We start from the raw sequence: 22,669 nt of genomic DNA, 5'->3' as shown, positions 1-22,669 counted from the left end.
GAAAAGAGAATTGTTTGTTCAAGGATAGCAAATTTGATTTGTTGATTAGTGTGTGTGTGTTAAAGTAGACAGAGCCTGCAGATGCAGATGTAGTTGTCTTTGTATTCAATGAAAGAATATGTAAATGTCCGTCTGTATGATCCAGTTGAGACACAAACCCATATTATGAAAACTCACCAGCTTTCTGTACCATGTGCCTGTGTTATATTTCACTTTTCACTCTTTTGAACCTTTACTTCCTCATCGAAAACCTAAAGAATAATATGTTACAACAAGCTAACACTCCACTTGACTGACCATCTCTCTTTCCTATTCCAGCACACTTGGGTATTCACAGTGGACCCAGACCTATGCACAAGCACAATTTGAACATCTACCAAAGGTAGATTTACTCCATATGATGATTTTGGCCATGTGTCATGGGTCTTGCACCCACTTTTGAGTGCAAAATGCCTTGCATAAGCTATACCATCCACACCTTCTGACCAAAGTTGTCAGCCAGTTGGCACAAATATTATGCCAACTATACGGAAGGCTCATGTCTTTGCTATCACTACCTTCATGTTTCATGTTAGGTTTTAAAAACTGACAATAAAATTAACATACAAGAGGCATAAAACAGCACCAGCAGACTAGTTTCTAGTAGTTTACAAAAGTGAAAAATATGTTGCTAAATATAGGGCAACCAAACTAGTCTTTGCATGTAATTCAAGGAAACAAATTTGTCTCCATCTATCTGCAATGTGTACAAACCTCAGTTTCCTGCAGAAAAGCTTGTGGATCCAGCGGTTCATCAGAAGGGAGTTTACACAGCTCAGTGTCAAAAATCTCTCTCAAAATAGCATCAATCCTAAACTCCGTAACATCATTGATACAATTGATCATGATTTCTAGATCTGCCAGGGCTTTGTAGACTTTTCCAATGAAACTATCAACCTGAGTGGAGCTCCAGCACAGTGTTATCACTCCATGATCAAGTTCTTTATCAACCTTCCCAATCAAGTAAATTAAAACTGGTAGAAATTGTCCAGGAATTTTACTCCGTATTCGACTGTTTTCATCCAGCATCATCTGTGCACAAGTACAACAAAAAATAAGTAAAAAAATAATTCTGCTTGATTTAAAACCCTGACTCCAATGAATCTTAGTTTTGCCTTCTTCCAGTCCACATTTGAGAATACTGAGAATATTTCAATACTTGTCATGTGAACAAAATTTGGGAATTTGGGGATTCTTTTTGTAATGAATAAAAAGGACATGTACAATAAACTAACCAATCAGCCAACCAGCTATAAAGAATCATCTCTAGTAACATTGAAAATATATAGTTCTTTTGGGCATAGAGTATAAGGCAAATGAAATAATCTGTTGGGAAAGTGATATGTGTGTGCCATCACACCCATATATGCAAATGTACATTTCACTGTACTTCCCTCAAAAAAAAAAAATCATCAAACTTGGATAATTTTACAAAATGATCGCAATGTTGTGGATACCTTCAGCTTACTGAAGACTGATTTGTATTCACCCTTTCGTAAACGCATAGTTCGAGCGATAAGAGGAAGATCCAGACCCATTCGAGCCATGCACTCTGTCTCCCTTAGCATGGTGATGATCTGCTGATCAAGGTTGATAAACAGTTCCTTTGTCTCAGAATGTTTCACCAGCAGAGTGGCCTCCAGTCCGCATCGGCAGTACTCCACCTATCACAGTGATCAAGTTATCTATCTGCTTTAAAATGTCTGAATCATAAAAGAGTCCATCGATTTATCTCTTGCCATAAACCTGATGCTCCTATGCGGCCGGGACAATTAGCACCTTGACCCTAGCCAATCACTGCCGAGTATCCTCTTTTGTGATGCCTCAGCAGGATGCGCCAAAAACTAACAATAAACGCTGGCCTACTGGCCATCACTTGGCTACAACTGTATAAATCAACTAAAATAATATTATTGATGTCTTTATGTATATCAATATCTAAATTGGCCCCTTTCAGTTATGACCCAATTTTAAAAAACTTTGGCAAGTCTTAAGAGAAAGGCTCTGCTATATTATTGAATCTATAGATAGCTGTAGATAGTGAACACTTCTTATGGTATTATGATTCAAGAAACAATATTTTCATGGATATGTTAACCCCATTAAAAACGGATTGTTTCATGTATAGTGGTGACAGAACCATGATGCATCATCAAGGTGTTGAGCACAGAACATTTGAAAGCAAACAAAAACAACCTGTCTCAGCCAAGCATTGTGGTAGACAATCTCATACTCAATGAGGGTTCTGGATAGCCTGTTGTAGTTCTTGGCAGTCATTCTTCCTTCTCGAGAGAGCATCACTTTTGAGTTAGCCTGAAGGAATTCAATAGGATAAGTGATTCTGTGATACAGTTGCCTTGCCCATGCAATCCGTCCAGCCATTGGCGGCTGATCATAGGCAATGTAAGGGTCCAAGCGGAAGGTTTTGTACATTTTGGCAACCAAGTCAATGTCTCTATTGTAAAGTTTTAGGACATGTTGATATCTTTGTTGAATGGGCAAATCTGGAAGTCTCAAATTTTCAAACCGCTGTAGGAGTTTCATTGCACGTTTGGTCCCACGAACAGCTTGAAAGCTAGTGATCATAAATATATTAAGAGTAGTCTGCAAAATAAAATTGCAAAATAATATCATAAGAATGAAATCAATATTTACAATTTAAATAAAAGTCGTCTTATGTCTAGAGAATGTTTATTATAGCTGATCTTGTCACAGTCAGATTAAGTACATGTTGCATTAACTATCAAAATAAATTAAGCAGATATCACAATTTATTATGATTATCATGTTCAGAGTTCATCTATCCAATTATATTAGGTTTCACAATGAGGATATTGTTTCACAATCAAGAAAAATTTGCTTAACAGACACAGACTTTATGTCTGATATCGAGAAAAAACTTTGACAATAAATAATGATTTAAAATATGCAAAAGTGCAAGTGACTGAGAAGTGTAAAACTCTGTTAATAGTGACTGATGTGTATTACTTTAAAAAAATAAAATAACTTATTTGTGTTTATGATCAGTAGTAGTACCTGTTAATGCCTAAATTTTTGAATTGTGAAATTTTTTGTTCATTAGTATGGGTCAACTCTCTAAATCAAGACTAATATATGCAAAAGTATTACCTGTAAAGTATTAATTTGGGCTTTGAAATCTTTATAATCCTTTTCAAACTCAGGTCTCCTGAAGTCAAGGAAATCATACTGTTTCCTCTTTATGAATGTGACAACAGCAGTGAACTTGTTGGCAAAAATATCAATGCCTGCAAAAATCACTGCCATATTACCTATTTTTCTCTTGTATATATAATGTTTAATTATTGGAAATAAAGAATATTTTTACCTGGATGGATGTTACACAATATGCTAACATAAAGCATGTAAATATTAAGAACTGTGCAAGTACTAATTATGAACAGGCATATTTTTCTGTTTTCATTTGTGCCAAAACAGAAGAATTGGCATTTAATTTTGTTCAACATCCCTTCTAGCTTGGTTCATACATATAAATTTATTGATGACATGCTTCAGCAGCCTATCTGGGTGGAACAAAGTATTGTCATATTGTAAAATCTATCACAATTTTTAGCTTGTAGGTCTGAGATTGCATCACATGATGCACAAAAAAGTGTCTCCAATTACCTTCAATTTTTGACTCAGAAAGATGAGAATAAATGTCCATGGTTTGAAACATTTCAATAATCAGTTTCAAACGACCAACAAATATGTCAAATTTTCCGAAGATGTACACCTCTGAAAAGTCAAACTGTCGTTCCTGTGGATGGGCTTCTAGGTTTTTCTTCACAATAATGTAATTGGATTTATAGCCCTCATACAGCTGAATACAAGTTTCAAGTCTCTGTTTGACCACTGGGGGTTCCATTGTCCAGATGGTTTCTGAATGGTTGTTTGTAATGTATATCTTGCAGGAAGCTATCATCTGATTGGTGACCTTATATAATGTAACAGATAAAAGAATAATCATCACTTGCAGACATAGTAATAGTCGATAAGTAATCATATATGAAGAATCTCATGTTTTTTAATTGCTTATGAGTTAAGTTAAACATAAAAAAATCATCCATTTATATATTAAATAATATCAGCTTGTCCTGAACTTAGTTCATTAGTTAACTAATCTGGAATAGGAAGATGCCTCACAACCCTGTGAAGAATATAAAACCTTGTTTCATTTTGTTACTGCCCAAAGTATAAAGCTAACTAATAAAACAAACCTTCACAAAGAGTGCAGTCATCCTCTCAGATGTATTGTAATACCGTGAGATGGAGTAGATCATCCGTATAGCATTGATCAGTCCTGGAATGCACGCCATCATGTTCTCCTATTAGAAGAAAATGCTCTCATTTTCTTGCTCTGGATAAGACAAATATACTGCTATAACAGACATACTTTTAACTTTTGGGAAAACAAACAAAAAGGTCTGTAGCAACTAATGGTATTGGCAGCCAGCTATCTAGTGTTTGCCATTCTTTTGAAGCTCAAAGCTTCCTGTTTATTAATAGGTTAATTCCTTGACCTTGATGGTCAGAGAAAGGATAAGAGAGACAAAACAGGGTTGAGGTTCTAGAAGTGTCTACTCTTTGATGTTTTTTTCCAGCCCATTTCTGCTTCCTTCCTGTTGCAGGATATAAGTCTTTGCAAGACTGTTGTTGCATGTCACGTAGCCAAGCAACACTTAAAATAACCAAAAGGTTACCCTGGCAGTCTTCACTGACATGCAAAAGTCCTTTGAAAAGAATTGGAAAGATGGACTGCTGATGAAATTACAATGCAAAGGTATCAAAGGCAACATGTACCAGTGAGCCAAATCTACTATCACAACAGATAATCTATGGTGCTGATGGATGGACACTGTAGCTGTAAGGTACTCATGCAGCAAGGTGTTCCACAAGGAGGAGTTTCCTCATTGACCCTGTATTTACTCTTCATTAATGATCTTGTGCCAGAGATACCCAAAGGAAACCATGCTACCCTTTATGCAGATGACTTGGTTTTTTGTTGCTCAGAGGAGTATGGAACAATGGCAATAAACAGGATGCAGCTTGCTCTGGACAAAAGCAGCTTGGAGCAGACAACTGGTGTGTATCAGTCAACAGTGAGAAGATAACAACCCTTTTCTCACTCTCTGCCAAAGCTCAAGCTAGAAAACTGTTGATGAGAGACGTCACGAAAATTTGAAAATCAGCAGATGTACCTGGATGTGACCTTTAACAAAAAGGCTGACATGAAAGCAACATTCTGCCAATGCTGAAGAGAAGGCCAGAAGAAAACTTAACTATGAGAAAGCTTGCTAGCACAGAGTGGGTGGAGGGGGAAGGGTGAGAAAATCCTCAAAACTATGCATCAAGAAAATGTAAGACCACATTTTGAATATGCGTCAAGAGCTTGAATGATAGCATCCAAGACACACCAACATGCCAATAAAATCCAGAACCAAGCATTTAGAATAATTGTTGTAGTCATGAGAACACTGCCAACAGAAAAAATGGAGAAGAGAAAGGCAATAGAAAAGAGTACAAGACACTAGAACAAGAATCAAGTACCAGTACAGCAGAGGCCATCTATGAAGTGCCAGACAAGGACAATAGCCAACGACGAAAACAGTAATGCCCTCGAGAAGTAGACAGGTCAGGAACTGACGCCATTCAAAATGGAGGAGCTAAGGTATAAATTAGATCCCTGATGGACGCAGGCAGATGCAGCCATACCAACAAACTCTTACTGCATTAACTACAGAGCCAAAGTTAAAGCTCTTATCTGCACAGTGAGCAGTGCCAGCAGCAGACAATGCTTAAACTTGCAGGTAGTATTTATAATAGATGATGTCAGTGCTGCAAGCTGCCAACAATAACCAGCTAAAGCTAAGCTGACAAGAGCACTGAAGAATAATAACTGCCTAAAAAATGGAACTGCAGTGGATACCCTCACACTGAGTTATTAAAGGCAATAAGCAGGCTGGTGGAAGGGCAAAACTTGCGACTGAACACAGGCAGGATGGAAACGATGTCAGCCAAACAAAGATGAAGACCATCATTAAGGCCACCCTAGCTACCAGATGACTGCCATCTTTTCCACCTCAGGACAAGACACAACAGACTAAAGCACTACCTATATTGGAAAGATACATTCGGTATCATTCCCAATGTGCTCCTATAGAACAAACTAAGGAGCATATCCTACATGAGTTGTTTGGCTTCCGGGGTCATGTGCCATGCTTCATTGAGACCTTCCTATCAAATATCCTCTTTCAAGGTCGTGTCCTTTCTTTCATAGATTGAAGAATTTCCTCCAATGCAAAGACATCAGGTGAGAAATGTGCGGATAGCGGAGTTTGTCAAAGTTAGCTCAAAGCACTGAAGGATAGAAGACATGCATTATCTATTGGAGGAAAATGCATAGTTTCTGACTAAAGTCAAAAGTTAAAAACTAGAAGGCAGGAAATGACGAGGAGAAGAGAAGCGACATTCATCCATCCACGTCCATCCCATTCTGAAGAAGCGCAGCAAATCAATTAGATTCAGAGGCAGATAAAGCACTATGCGGCAGTTTCAAACATGTTGAGTTGTGGATTCTTCTGGTGATTATGATTTTATATTTGTTTTTTCTGTCTGGATGTGTAGTATTTAGTATGTGCTGCACTATGTGCATGTGGGAGAGTAGTACTTCTGAGTGGTGTAACTTATATTGCTTGTGTTGACTGCAAGGAGTGGGTAAAATCACAGCTTATAGAAAGTGTGGCAGAATATGAGATACTGGAACCGATGTCTCAGAGGAGATCCATGTCATTTCGGTTTGAACAGAGATAAAGGCTGACGGTCGTCCTGCACCAACTACCAAATAAGAGAAGCTTAGAATGGAAACCATTCCAGAAAAGGACCCTGCTACGTGACGGCGCCACTAACGTCTGTTTTGGGCGAAAGTGAGCAGGTCCTGCACAACACAACCAAGTAAGTCAATTCTTCTTCTGGCCACTGCGGTGTCAACCACCCTCCAAGGTATCTTGAAGGTCTTCGATAAGGTGTTGTGCGGGTCACATGGCCAAACCAGACCGGCTTGACTCTTGCAAAATAGAGATTCCTGGTGTCAAACAAGTGTGGCAACTGTGCTTTGTACAATGTCACTGGTTTTGTGTTCTATGGACGAGATCCAGGGCAGCTTCCTCAGGCATTTGTTTTAAAATGCCTGGATTATCCTCTCTGTATCAGCAAGCAGAGTCCACGTTTCACATCCATAAAGCAGGATGATACCATAAGGGCTTATACAAAGTGTACATTGTAGTAAACCTGTTGTTATGGCTGTGCCAGACCCTGTTCAGCCTGGCCCTTGCTGTTGCGATCCTTATCCAGATATCTGTCTTGGAGCTGCCATCCTTGTCCTTAGAGAGAGTGGCCTTTCATCTCAAAGACAAACGAATATGAGAACAACTGCAAGATGAACAACTGCTAAAGCATTTGCCAAGCATGTTTTTAATAGTCAAGAACAAAAGTCTGAGGTTCAAAGACAATCAGATGTCATCATAGTTCTGACCATAAGTGGTGCTAACTAGCGATCCAAATTTGTTGCTTCATCAACTCTGCAAAAGGAGTAAGAATGAAACTCAGGAACTCATGGAAGAGCACCACCAGAAGAAGTGGGACAGGCGGCTCTTATTATTCGTTGCCCAGCCAATCACTTTTCACAAATCAACCAATATCAGGTCTGTGAACCCCGCTCACAACCTGCCTTGACATCAGTTCACTACTTGGGTGGCCATATCTCCTCTTATTGCTCCCAAAACAGCAGTGCAGTTGCCAAGGTAAAAAAAAAAAAGGCTTCATCGCCTTGTGGGTGCTGCCATAAGGCATAGGCTAAAAGAGAAAACCCCAACAGAAAACAAAATCAGGTGATGATATGGCATCAGGATGAAAGCTTCCCAAGATAGGATGTACCAGCCAAGACTCCACTCTCAGTATGAGGGTATTGTCATGTGTTTGCTGCCAGGCATGCTGGGCCCACTGCCTTATGGCCACTGTAACTTCATAAAGACTAAGGGAGACAACCCTGACAGAAAATGGGATGGCGGCTCAGCATGCGGGCGTATGACCTTCATTGATGAAGGCACCAGCCACAGCTCTGTTTCGCTGGCTCAGGAAAAAGACCCCCCATGTCCACGCCCAGGGTGGCTTCATTGGCAACTTTTGTGAGTCATCAAACAGCCACCTGTGGTGGGGCTTGGAGAGGAAAAGGGCACTGTCGAGAGGAAGAAGCCCAGAAAGAAGCAAGTGATGGTTCATGACAATAGTAACATGCATGTGAATCCATCCACAAGCACACAAATGATGCACTCACACATACACACGCATGCACACACACACACAAAGTCTCAAAGCAGGTACACTTATGGCATATGTAGAACATGCAGGATGTGCTAGGTATTTGAGAACAATTTATAATTTGAGGAGCAAGAAAGACATTTAACAATATATTTTCACAGAAATCAGTATATATGTTTAAGCATGGGAAAAACTTATTCAAAAATCCTGCCTTAATAAGCAACTGCATGACCAGATCAGGTGGCTCTCTTAATGTTGGTCATAATGTCCACGATAGCTTCCTTCAATAAGTCCTTGTTATTGTGGGCTGCTGCCATAGCCCAAGATGTGAAATCTGGAGGGCTAGAAGGCCGTATGTTAGAGGCCACATGATTTTGAACATTCTTGGCCAGCCACTCCTGGTTCACATGGCTTGTGTGAGTGGAACAGTCCTGTTGGAATACACATGGCCTACCCAGACTTCACAACGCTGTCCAACGTCTCGATGTAGGTGGCAGCATTGACCCTAAGACTAAGCAGTAAAAGTATGCAGCATGACATGGCTCAGTATGTTGTTTGCAACTCTCAGCACCATCACAGGCAATTCAAGAAATAAATACAGAAACACTGTCTGAAAACTACAAGAGCCCCTTTTTACTTGGTGTTTATTGAAATTCTTCTTATCAGAAAAAAAAAAAAATAGAGGTTGTCTGGCTCCTTTGGGGTGCTTCACCTTGTTAAGCAGTTGCTTTGACTAGATCAAACAGTTCTCTTGGGTTAGGGTTGGATTGTCTGATTGGAAGCTCAAGAAGAGAGATGATAAAAGTTAAAGTTTTGGGCATTGATGATTTGCCAAAGTTGTGTTCTCAAATACCTGGCGCATCCTGTATTTAGTAAAACTCACTGGGTCCCCTGTGTACAATGGGCTACAGAACTTGTCCATTGTAGACAGAAATTTTACATTGTCTTTTGCTTCATTTGATGTCTCTGTAATTTGTTGATCTACTTCTTGCCACTCCTGTTTAAACAAAGTTTTCCTTTAAATAAAGCTTTCATTTTTTTTTTTTTAGATTACACTGGTTTTGCCCCTCCCACCATAAATCTCTTAAAACAGCATTACATGAAGCATGTTTGGGATGATTCATTGATAAAAAAAAAAAAAAAAACAAAACAAAACAAAAAAAAAAACACCACTTCTTCATCAACTGATAATTTGCCACATGATGACAATGGTTTTACATGGAACAGCCTAAATTAGTGACAAAATTGTTTTTCTTCATGACTTAACAGATAACCTGATTCTAGGCGTTACACAGGTATATTTTCTATTTGACCTTAAAAAAATTTACTGCCCTCTGTGGTTCAGGATCCCTGAGGAGCTGGTGGCAATCGGGCAAAAAATTCTACAGCTTCATTTTATCCCATCTTATTTTTGTGGTAAATGCTGATTTAGATACCATCTGAAGATTAACTGGTTGGCAGTGCTGGTTAGCAGCATTGATTGGCACATGTTTTGTGTTGGTCTAGATGGGACGGAAGGACCACAGAGAGAAGGATGGGGCCACACCCAACCTTTTGTTAGGTGGACCCCAGGAGCATAATTAGCACTGTCTTCTGGTATGGCCATGCTCCCAGCAACTGCTAACATTAGATGCCTCCAGAGAACACTATAAATCACAATCAGGGTAAAAAAATTCATGTGTTTAAAGAACTAATACCTGTGTAACATACAGGGTCAGGTGACTCGGTAATGTTGATGAAAAAATAATTCATGGAAATAAACTTGACTTTCCCTAAATCTGTACAAAACTAAACTCTGTGCTAATTTAATACCTAAAACAACTTTGATGCTGAGACCAGACCTGGTCTGAAGAAGCAGTAAAGCAAAGTACTAACAAATTTGTAACTGAAAATGGTGTTTTGCATATATTTTGCCGAAAAGTAGTCTTGATACTACAAGCCCTAAGTTTGTACAGCACAATTTATTAATGAAAAATTACACTTTAAATACAAACCTTTAATAAGCTGGACTTTGCAGCTTTCAGAATGCCCAACACTGCTTTCATTTCACTGCCTCTGATTTGATCCAGAAGAGAACTAAACTTACACAAACGCTTTTTCCAGTGTTCCAACTCTGCACGAGGTCCAACATTATCTGCTTCTCTTCGAATCTGCTCACTCTTTACTAAAATCTGAAAGATGTTTAAAATTGTATAAATGGACAAGAAATGAAAAAAATGAAGAAAGTATATAGAGGCAAAATAAATGAAGAACTAAGCAAAACTGTATTTGTAATTCCTGTATGTCTCAACTGGTAGTTATTGAGTGTTGAGAAAGTCAATTGTTTGAGGCCTACATGCACCTTATCTTTGCCCACACAACAGCTGTTCTGCAGGAATGGTTACCCAATTTATCAGGGAAGGAAGGTGGAAAAAGAAGGTTAGGTTCTGTCTTCCATATAGTTTCCTAGACACCATTGACAACCTTTACAGCCAACATATGCTGTGGGACCTTTTACTTGTCTGGATATTATAGAGCTATGAAATTATGCATATTGCCCCCCCTCAATAAACTTATTAATGAAGATAATTATGGCATAGGTCTGCCTCAGATTCTGCATCTCAAAAATAAGTTGGATAAATATAACAAAACATTTTTCAGCACTGTTCAGTTATCAAAGGAGGGTAATTAAGAAAGCCAGTTCAAGGAGCAGAGACTGGGAACCTGTAAGGGCTATTATGCTCCATCCTAAACACTTTCTGCACTCCACCTTCATGCATTTGAGGAGCTTCTATTGCTGCAGATATGCTCATATTAATCCCTCGGAGCAAAACTGAGCATTTTAGATGCTCTTTTATTCTAGCAGCGGTCAATGACAATGACCAACTTTATTAATTCCCATGGGCAATGTGAACATGAGAAATGTACTCATATACTATACATAAAAAATTCTAGTTCCTTATGAACAGGTTAGCTTATGAATCTGTGCTGAATAGAATATGTGTGTGTATACGTGCTCGAGTGTGAGGGAGAGAGAGGTGTATATGGGTGTGGATTGTTTGGAGTAGAGGTGTGACTAACACTGTATTGTAATGACACCATATTGCAATGGCAAATTTTGGTAATGTTTAATTTCCACAAAGACAAATAAATTATTTTATCAAAGGCACATAAATATGCTCATATAACTTACCACTTGGATCTCATGTAGCCATCCTCGCATGCAGGCTTCTATTTTGGCCATAGCTTCTAAATTCCCTGCCACTTTGAAAAAATCTGAAGGCGTATTCACAACTGACAGATCAAAAGTACTACAAGGATTCAAGCATTCTTTCTCTTTCAAACTTGCTTCAGCACCTGGAATGGGTAAATAAACCAGAATGGAGACATGCTCTCAAATGAAGAAAACATTACTTCCACTGTAAAGTGACACCTTTTTAAAGTTAAAAATTCCACCAAGTGATCCATAATACAGACAGCAGTCATTCATCCCTTTGTTGTTTCAATCATAATTTTTCAGCTAGCCTGGATGCATACAGTTTACTGGTAGTTACCTCGTTAACACACTCCCTCCACACACTCAGATACAACAGTATTAGAGGAATTTTATACTTTGTATTAAATACTGCATTCAGATATAAAGAAGTGTGATGTTTAACAATCTGATATCTGATTCCTCGTGAACCCATTTCTACCTGAGAACGTAATTATTTGAAAACTGTATCATGTGATAAAGGGTGGATTTAATGCCAGCCGAAAGCCGGTTCCAGAACTGCCTCACAACTGCAGCAGAGGAGCTGCTAGCTGTGAAACAGGCCAGGTCGGCAGGAGCACTGTTGAACAAATCTTCAACAGATGAGTCCTCACTGAAATGCACCTGTAGCATGGCAAAGATCTCTACCATAACTTTATCGACTTTAAAAAAGGATTTCGATAAAGAGTAGCCCGAGGAGCTATAAATTGTGCTGTGGCTATTCAACATGGAAGGAGGCCATCAAGGCACTGTGTGACGGCTCAAGGATTTCTTTGCTTTTTAAAAACCAAGTGGATAAGCTTTTTCAAACAATATTCTGATGGCAGGTAGAAACATCAAGTTACAGATCATTACCAACAAGTTCGCTGCCAGCACGAGCGCGTACGGGATGGAGATCAGCATGGATAAGAGCAAAGACATGGTAAACACTACTGGATCTAACAAAGCGGAGATCCGGATGAATGGCCAGGGTACAGATGTAGGAGGTCCAGTCCCTTAAATACTTGGGTGCGAACATTTCAAAGGACGTGCGTCTCGGGATCACGCCAGCATCAGAAGCGATGGCCAAACAAGATTTGAGACAACAGAAGTGTCATATCTTCCGCATCAAATTCAGGTTTTACAAAAAAGTCTCTTGTTATGCAATCATGCCGTATATCTGTGAGACCTTGTTTATGGAATCGGAGGGACGGATCCATGCAGGCGTCGAGATGAAGTGCTTCAGGAGGCTCCTTTGGATCTCCGACAGGAAGCCTAAAAAAAAAAAGGGGGACTTCGTTCGCAGCCTAGCCGCCTGCTGAAGGATACCCAATGGGAGTCTCTGGTCGCTACTGTCAAGCGACAAAAGTTGGTGTGGTTCGGTTATGTCGCCGACACGACACCTTGCCTAAGACGGTTCTCTAAGAGCATGTTGAAGAAAGTCGAAAAAGAAACGGCCGGGGTGACTAACATGATCGAATGAGTGGACCAGCTGTCCACTTGGGGACCTTCTTACGAGGGCGCAAGGCCGGCCCCGCTGTTCAGAGTTTACACTTGCTTCGTCCTCCTATCGTACGTGTCTCTCCTACGGAAGAAGTCGGTTAATAAGTTGGCAGCGCTGATTGGCGCGCAGGTTTGTGTTGCCAAGAGGGGAGAAATGGAATGGATCTAACCAAAGAAAACAAACATCCATGCAGTTGTTCAAAAAAATTGCTGGCAGCCGCAGGTATAATACTCTGAATGCCAACAACGCCGGCGCTACGTGGTGGCGAGCAAGGGCGACCGCTGAAGGCACTGTATCCGATGGGGACCCTTCGCAAAGCGCCTGATGGAATTATGAACGTATATAAATGGACTGACGACTGTCTGCCGAGACCAACCCTTATATAATCTTTAACGTTCTCCACTGTTAGTCTCGGCGAGCTTAAACCGTGAATAAATGTGCCTAAACCGGAAACTTTGTGCTCACCAGCCTTGTTTTAGTAGTTATAACTGGGGGGAAAAATCGTCTGCAAGCAGTCCAATACAAGTTCGTAGTGGAATATAGTTCCTCGGGATATGGAGAAAATCCGAAGTTTTGAAATCTTTGATATTTCAAGAACTCCAATCGCCTCCCCCTTTTAGCGGAGTAAAAGTAAATTCCGTTTGCGCATTACTTTAATTCTCATTAGGCTTCCCTCAAATTTGACGAGATAATTATTTGACGATATGACCTGTGGTGGCAACACGACTTTCAAGGGCGAGGTTTGGAAAGGCCCCACAATTCTATTTGCCCAATGCTTCGCACCCAACTAACGCCGGCATTGATGCCAGGACAAGAAATTAAAACATGTAAGACAATAAAAATTAAGTCCTTCGCACCAGGAACAAACCGGTGGAGGTTCCTTTCGTAAAAGGTGGCAATGCATGACAGTTGAAGCAGCGTAACGGAAAAGAAATGAAAAGAAGACTTTCACTCGCAAATACCCGACCTCTATGAAGTAGGGTATTTTCGGTAAGCAACAGATTGAAGATCCAAATTTAAGATTCTTTATTAATTTGTCCCTCTTTAAGGGAGGGACCGGTGGGCAAACTAAGGCCTACGAGCCGCATCCCGGACTTCTTTGGAAATGCCCGTCTACCAAAATATGAAGTGTACTTGTTTTACATATTTTTATTCAGCCTAGGTTAATTTGATTGAAATTTAATTTATCAAGTACAACAGCTTTAAAAATCGGCAGCCCGTAACACTCTAACACAAAGTACAAAAATAAATAACACGACTGACATGTCTGATGAAGTCTTTAGAGAGCATCAGAGGTGGCCTCCTTCAAAGGAAAGGCTCATTGTTTTATTGTGAGCGAATTCAATCAGATTCACTTTATACAATCAATATGGTACGTGAACGCATGTACTCATATGCTGTCCATTCCATTAACACTATAAGTTTGTTATGTAGTCACCTTAGACACGAGAAGCTGGGCCCACAGATATCGGAATATAACAATCGAGACAAGCGATGAGAAGACACTGATACTTGGTAAGATGAGAAATACCTAATCCTTGTCAATAATTCCACAGACACACCAACCTTCTATTCACACTGCTGGCACACAACACCACCAGACCTGGAATTCTGCACGGATGACATCCATAAAAAAAAAAAACCAACAGAAAAGTAGAAGCACTGCTAGCAGGAAGTAATCATCGCCAGTTACTTTTTACCATCTCAGGAAGTATGGTACCAAATTCCCCCTAGTTGTGCAAGATAAAATTACAAGAAGGTACAATGGGAACTCTTCAGTATGTGAACCAACAAGTGCGCATGAACACTTGAAGTAAAAGGAAGAAACATTAACAAAGTTGTCAAAGATTTTACCAACAGAATCATCAAAGCAGACAAAAAAAAAAAAAACCATTTCATGAGATGTGAGAAAGATCTACACACCGTACTGGACAAGTGAAGTACAATCAGCACACGGCGATCTGAGCAAAGTGAGAGGGAGGGTGGACACAGGCAGACAGTAGTCATACAGACAAGCTGTCACTGAAGAGCTGAAGTTGAAGCCCTGATCTGTGCAGTGAACAGTGTCAACAAACCAAGCACAGACTCACAGGTAGTGTTCCTAACAGATGTCCTGTCTGCCATACAAGCCGCTAACAATAACCAGCTGCCCAGGTAGGTACTGGAGCTTTGTTTCAGCGATTTATTTAAGTCCTTTCATTCAATGAATTTCCTTGAATGATATAACTACTGCCTCCGCCACTAGCATTCACTCCTTACTATACACACACAAAATATGCTCTAATTAGAATAAAATACTGCTTCATGAAAAATGAAATTACATTTACTGAACCCATGTAACATAAACTCTAATAAAAATAATGTCAATTCATATTCAACTTTCCGGCCCTATGCTCCACTAGGGGCGAATAGGAACAAGAAGAAGAAGAATATTCAACTTTACTCAACTTCATGATGTAATTTTAGGTGTTTTGTTAAGAACCAACAGTGGTTTTGAAATACGTAAATGGCAAATAATGTATCTACACTCTTTGAGGAGGAGGGGATAAGGGATCTCTCGGATAGAGTATTGAGATATTTAATGTTGCTATGGCATAAAGGCATTCATAAAGCATTAGAATGCATAAACACACAATGGAAGGTAGGGAGTAGGTGGAATGTGTACTTAATATTTCAATATTGTGTGTGTGACCAGTGATGTCAGGGTTGGTATCTTCATTACTAAGACATCTGTTAAGGTGAAGAAATAAAGGCAGCGAAAGTAAATAAACATACGTAAAAGTCTATAACTTGTGTTAGCCATATTTAATACGTTTCTTACAAATATTATGTCATGTGCCCACCACCTACATGAACATGTCACCGACCTGTCAGAGCGTCGATAAAATTGCCCAGGTTGTTTAGAAAACTAGTGCGGAGACTGAGTAACTCTGGATTGGCAAGATGTCCCCAGCCCTTATCCAGTGAGTGCAGAGCTGGAATAAAGATGTTCGACAGGAGTTCCTTGGTTGCAGGTAACAGACCGTTGTTAGCATCTAAACTTGTGAAGAGCACATCCTGCAAACAGAGTTTATTAAATGCAGGATAACATGTGCATTTTTCTTGGTCTTCTTAGATCTTGTATTGTCAGTCTACACTGTAAAATAACTAAATCAATTTGATGAGAATTTCTCAAAGTTTTTCAAACACTTTTTCCTGACTAATGAGTCAATCAATTAATTAGTCAATAATTCAAGTCAAAAAGCCAAAAAAAACCTGCTCATCAAACAATCAACTCTAGAAAATGAACCTCCTATCAAGTTAGGAAGCAAACAAGAATAACTCAAAGCACTCTTCTCTCTCTCTGTTTTTTTTTTGTGTGTGTGAAAGAAAGGGTGGGAGAGGAGTGCCAGGCCAAAAATACCTGATATTATTTTCTTAGAAATGGGAAACAGTAAACAATGACATTTATCAAAGGAATAACCAAACATTCAATATGTTAAAATATTTAAGATCAAACATTTAGTTGTTTTGTTGACAAAATTTAATTAAAAAGTAGAATATACGTACTTCCTTGTTGTCATGGACTTCAAAAAACTACATGAATGAAGCTCTAAAAAAGGAGTCCATGAGGAACATGCATTTCATTTAATTCTCTTTTTCTCCACATAAAGCCAATATTATTAGGGTAGCCTACAAAGAAGCATTTATTCCTAGCTCTTGTACACAAAAATAAAATGTTATAAAATTCAAAGCAATTCTAAACTTTATTCCTTTTTACATTCTGGGATACAGCTTCACTTGACTAGTTAGTATAATAAAAGGACTTCTGTGATTAATGTGAAATAATTTTACCTTTCCTATATTTGCATCAGTAATGCTTGGTGCTGTACGTATGAAGATTATGCATAGTCCTGTAAGATGGTTTTGAGTTCCATCTGTCATAAACAGTTCTTTTCGGTTCTTTTCTCCTGTGATTTTGTGAAGTGCTCGCCTCCAGCTTGTTTCTTTGTAGTTTCAGAATCAACACCAACCAAGATACACAAATGATCAATATCAAAGGAACTTACTCCCCCTTTCCCCATTTTTTGTTGGCACTCACACAATGCTGGTTAACTGGGTTGATACTGGGCAGTCACACAAAAATTTGTCAGGTGGTATTTTTTTTCCAATGGTTGATATTTCAGGGAAAGTGAAATATGCATTTAAAAGCTGAATAATTTCTCTACAAGTTATCTCTCTAGGCTTAAAATTAACATAGTGTATAAAGTTTCTTTCAAATGTAATGTGGTGACCTAAAGTAGACATTTTTCAGGAAAGTGAGATGATCGATCACTAGGAGTTGAACATTATGAATATGTTGAAAACCCCAAACAAATAAATTTGATGTCCATGTTAATGGGCTTGCTACCCCATGGCTTTGCTTTTGCTGCATGAGAATCAACTTTTAATCTTTATTCTAATAATCAACTGTCCTCTATTTCTAAACCAGTTTCACTGGTTACTTAATAACGAACATACATGTAGTAGTTTACGTGGAGTAATTTCCAACCATAACTGAAGCTTACCTTCAACTTCCTGATAAAAGAAAAGAATCTTTTTTGGACCAGTTGGTTGAAAAAATTCGTTCATTTCCATAACCTGAAAAAATGGGCATTTCTTAAAGGCCAAACTTCTACTGTCCAACATGGAAAGAATGGCTCAATGCAGGGAAGGGAGGTGAGGGTACCATCAGGCCATATAAAAGCATTTAGCAAAACATGATGACAGGAGTAGATGGCATCTTGTGTGCCCCTCACCTCCTTGGGTAAGAGTTTGACCTTTAAAGCACTGATTAATTTCTTCAAAGTTGACCAAACCCTTATAGGTATTAAAGTATATTAAACTGTATATAGTCAAAGAAGAAAATCATCCTTAAGCAGATGACCATATATGAAAAAAGAAACAATAATACAAACAACTTAAACTGATTATTTGTGGCCTTGGGCTGGTTTTATTTTATGTGGAGAGTGTTAAATAATATAATTACAAAATTGTCCTTTATTCTCTGAAAATATCGGGAGTATTTATTAATAATTTTGAACTTTATCAAGCTTTTAATAGTTTCTAATGCCCTAATTACCCATTTAGCTATGCTATGTAGTAGTGGGAGGAGCACTGTTTAAAATAAACCCTTTGACTGAATACCTAAGCACAAAAATGCAGTCTTATAATCATTGGTGCACTGAAGTATGGCACACTATAGCAATGCATCTTATGACAAGTCTTAAAATTAAATCTAGAAACAGTTTAATCAAATAAGTGATAGGGTTGTGGAAAGCTGGTAAACCTGAGAGCCCTCTAGTATAAAGTCCTCTACAGCCTCCATAGTCAAATCTGTGGCATTTGCTATTGCTTGCATTATAAAGCGATGCCTTCCATCAATTAAACTCTTCTTTTGTTCACGTTCCTCTTTCAACTTCATCTGAAAAAAATGTTATATAAAAGAAATATATGTATATACTGCGATAGTATCTCATAGTAATAGAAAGAAAGCTGCAGAATGTCAACCCAATATTATAAGCATAATCAACATATATTACAGCAGCAATGCCTTGTATTATTTTAGCTCTCTAATTATTCTCTTAGCGGTGAATTACTGTCTGTACGCGACAAAAAAAATCCAATCTTATTACTGTCAGGTGAATTACTGTCTGTACGCGACAAAAAAAAATCAAATCTTATTACTGTCAATGCTGGATCTGACAGCTGTTTGATACGCTCAGTAATAACATTCTTCAGCTCCTTCTTGGTACTTTCTCTGGCACTGTTTTGAACTGGTTCCATTACTATCTTACTGACTATCTGAAAGTTGAAGGCACTTTCGCCTGCTACTTTGAAGTGTGGGGTGCTTAAGGCCTCTTTTCTTAGGCCCCTTTCTTCAGAGTGTACATCCAACTACTTGGTTCCACCATCTTGCAGCAACTTGGGCCTGCAGAATCGCATATGTAGTCTGATGATGCACAACTGCTAGTATGACTCACAAACTGTAGACAGGCGCGTACAAATCAGGGGAGCAAGTGGGGCAGCCGCCCCCTCCAATGCTTGAGATTTGACTTTCCACATTAAAGTACAAAAAAAAGGTTCAAAAACAGGGAGAGAGAAACCTTTATTTAGGAGGGTAACAAAATAAGCAAAAAGTTATGCTTTTTCTCATCTAGCCCTTGTTTCAAAGAAAGAAAAAAGAAACACCAATTTACTACAAAACAAAGGCATTAAAGAAGACCGGGATGGAGGAGGGTGTTTTTTGGAATTTTGACTTGCAAACCTTAAACATGATTGATATGATTATAAAATTTATCTTATTCTGAATGTTACATAACTTCTTGTGATTGCGATAACCGGATGAGTCATTTTTCAATGAATTTTTTTTTCTTGTTAAGTGGTACTTTGTCGTTCAACACTGAAAGTAGCTTGTGTTGTGATGCTACCACGGATTCCGCGCGTGTGCGCATGTCTGCACTGACTTGCACCCCTCATTTTCATTGTAATGTGCGAATGCCAAAGTCGTTCACTGTCAGCATGGAGTTTGCGCTCTATCCCCACTTCCCCCCACACACACCACCACCAAATACCAAAACCGAGCATCTTCCTACGCCACTGACACTCTGAAAGTCTGGGTGACCATCAGCTAACTGAAAATGAGTGAGGACAAGTCCTTTCAAAAGTTACTGCAAATTGTCTGAAAAATCTGCTACTTTTACTTTTTCTGTGGTGAACATCTTTCTTAGACTATCCGGAATCTTGGAGTTTCATCGACGCATCCTTCTCTATTGAATCTCACATCAAAGCAGTGTGCAAGTCCATCAAAAGGCAGCTTTTAAAGTTCCCAAGTCCTGAACTTTGACCCTAAAACCATTGGTTTCGTATGATCTTCACACAGAACTTTACATATCTAAGTCAAACGCACGACGTCATTTGTCCGGTTATGAAGCCCACATCCACCATTTCCGTAAGCAGAACTTCAAATTATAGCTATGTCTTTTATGACAATCTTGTCCCTTAACCGACGTCGCGTAAGATGCAGTCGAGGTATGTCCTTTTGGTTTTCACAGTCATGCCAAGAATAACGATATTTTTGCGCGAGTTTCTCAAATATGTCTGACTGGATGGCATTTGTAGATTCTAAACATCGCCCTATCGACTGTCTGTACTATGATAAACACAGAAGTCATGGGTGCTAGAAATTAGATCTAAAACCTCAAGATACAAAACCCACATTTAGCTAATCCACTGCGTTAATTCCACACACGGGAGGGGATTTTCCCCCCTTTAAATCAATTACACCAGTGCTTGTGCCTGACGCTGTGGATAATTTCATACATGCCCTTTCCAATAATGTTCATATTGCTATTATTGTAAATAAAACGGTTGCGCAAGAAAAAGCATCATGACAAAATTTAATGGTACGTGATATTTCAAGTCTGAAGGTCAACTGGCTAAAGTCTATACCTGTTTCATCTTCGGCTGATCTGGTTGGACGACTCTCGACACTTTCTCGGAATATTCGGTCGTCTTCCGGGTTTTTTCCTTTTTTTGGTTTGCCTTTGTCGCGTCGTCATCCATTTTTTAAGTGTTAAAGTCTTAATTTCTGGCGAAATTTGTGTTTTCAAAACAGGTAGGCTGTTTTGAAACGGCCCGCCTTCGGGACTTCCGCTGACATTAACTGCGCACGCGTGGACACGCGGTGGAGAAGCGCAATACTTTCTGAAGAACCATGACGTGGAAGAACTGCCAGGCGACTGCATTCTGAGAAAATTGTACACGTATAATTTTACTGAAAGTTTCATGCGTAGCGAAAAGTGTGCATAAAACTATTGAATATACTAGTACAAATGCCTTATTTCAATAGGACTTACGGAAAATTTTTGGTTTATCAAAAAATGTGAACTGTGGTTTCCTAGTTCGAAACTATAGCCAGGGTACCCGTCTCTGCGCAGTTTGCTTTCTGCAGGGTGCCCCATAAAAGTTGTGCTCGAGGGGTCTGGACTGCTTTATAACTTCGGAAACACGCTTTTTCTTGAGTTTCCCATTTTGCCATAGCGAAACAACTTACTCTTAATTCATAACTACGGTCCCAAGCGGAAAAATAAACCGTCCCGACGGTAAGGAACATATATGACATATACAGGGGTGAATCAAAATAATAGCTCCTTTGATTTCAGTCTAAACAGTGTCTTTTAAGGTTCTATATAGTTTCGGCAGTTTTGCTATTTCTTTTATTTGGGTATGACAAACGATTGCGACCATTGTTTGAGTAGCTCTTTTCCAAACTCTTTGACATAGAGCGGAAAGGACTTTAACTGTTCCGTCCCTGCCCTGCTTTGACCACAGGTGTCTTCCCTATCTTCAGACTGCGAACGGTTATCTTGACCTCTTCCCATGGGAATGGGAGAACTGAAAGTCACTGATTTTCATGGGATTGCCTTGGAGGGTGCTGGATCTGTTTTCAACTGGACGTTGTATAGGTCGTGTCCATCGGCTTAGTACAATTTTGCTTTCTGTATGGTGACCATTGCTGTCTTTCGTGACTGAAGTTTTGTGTTGACTTGGTCATGGTCAGGGTCTCAGCAGCTGAAAGCCTTTTCATTGTCAGCCCATGCCATACCCTCATCTATTTTGCGGTATTGACTTCTCGGTCCAATTTTCCTTAGCTGCCTTTATACTCTTCCTGATGTCGCCGTTTACCTTTCTGTAATTAGATCGCTTTCCCTCTATTTCTTCAAGGCCCTTCTTTGGTCAAAGAGATATAGAACATCATTCGTGACCAAGGGCTGTTTCTTCTTATTCTGCCTCCCCAGCACCTCTCGGTTGTTTATAGTTTATAGTGAACCTGAAAAAACGCTGAATCTTTGCCCTCTTTGCGAAAGCGTTTTAGTTAGGTCTACTGTCTACTGGCAGTAAATGCAAACAAGCAATATAAAAAAAAAAATTCTTATTAAACATGCAGATGGACTCACCTGTGGGGGAACACAGGTGAGAGAGAGGATTTGAGAGTAAAACACGTCGCAGCACCGCCACCAGATCGCTGTCAGCCAACAACTAGGCTGAGGACAGATGTTGCAGGCAGACAACGAGCGGATTCAACCAAACCTACGTTCTCTTTCTAAAGTATTCCGTGCTGTAGGTTCCGTACATTTAGGGCATGGCAATTCACAAATACAAGTTTTATTCTGCTTTGTATTCTTGTGTGTAGGTTTAATTTGTGCCACAGAAATTCTGCAGGTAATTATAGTAATTAAAAAGACAAAATTTTTTACCCAATTTTTGGCTTAACCTCCTAGTTACAAAAGAGCTCAATGACCGAAAAAATTATCAAAATATAAGATCTTTTCCGTGTTAAATTTTGTTTACCATCTCCTCTGAAATAAATCTTTAATAACAGATGTTTGCATCGACAAACTTTGCCTGCATGTATAGACAGATCTCTTCTTTACCTCAAAAGCGGTTGGGAGCATCCTACCATCCAATAGAGCAGTCGGCATGGCGCAGCCGTACGTATGGCTGATCATGGCCATGTATTTTAAAATAAAAGCATACAGCATTAAAACTGTGAAGAT

The 22,669-nt window shown here is 39.2% G+C and overlaps 1 protein-coding gene across 4 annotated transcripts in view; it reads right to left on the bottom strand.

The window, feature by feature from the left end:
- LOC112576959 (dynein heavy chain 5, axonemal-like) overlaps positions 1–20,771 on the bottom strand; it is a 101,662-nt gene extending 80,891 nt beyond the window's left edge. For 2 of the 4 annotated variants that reach the window (XM_025259851.1, XM_025259852.1), the window contains exons 1-14: positions 20,562–20,771; positions 18,400–18,534; positions 17,639–17,711; positions 16,926–17,077; positions 15,959–16,148; positions 11,549–11,712; positions 10,371–10,547; positions 9,260–9,373; positions 4,278–4,385; positions 3,685–3,994; positions 3,169–3,305; positions 2,236–2,643; positions 1,497–1,703; positions 754–1,071 (exon numbers count right to left, since the gene is read on the bottom strand). In XM_025259851.1, coding sequence (XP_025115636.1) covers positions 754–1,071; positions 1,497–1,703; positions 2,236–2,643; positions 3,169–3,305; positions 3,685–3,994; positions 4,278–4,385; positions 9,260–9,373; positions 10,371–10,547; positions 11,549–11,712; positions 15,959–16,148; positions 16,926–17,077; positions 17,639–17,711; positions 18,400–18,534; positions 20,562–20,675 — 2,607 coding nt within the window. In that variant the 5' untranslated portion in view covers positions 20,676–20,771. The other 2 variants (XM_025259855.1, XM_025259853.1) reach the window with 2 other exon arrangements.
- Positions 20,772–22,669: the final 1,898 nt, after the last annotated feature.

The sequence above is a fragment of the Pomacea canaliculata genome, linkage group LG12, assembly GCF_003073045.1.
Source record: "Pomacea canaliculata isolate SZHN2017 linkage group LG12, ASM307304v1, whole genome shotgun sequence".
NCBI classification, from domain to species: Eukaryota; Metazoa; Mollusca; class Gastropoda; order Architaenioglossa; family Ampullariidae; genus Pomacea; species Pomacea canaliculata.
The sequence above is the reverse complement of the archived record's forward strand: the minus strand, read 5'-3'. Positions and strand labels throughout refer to the sequence as shown.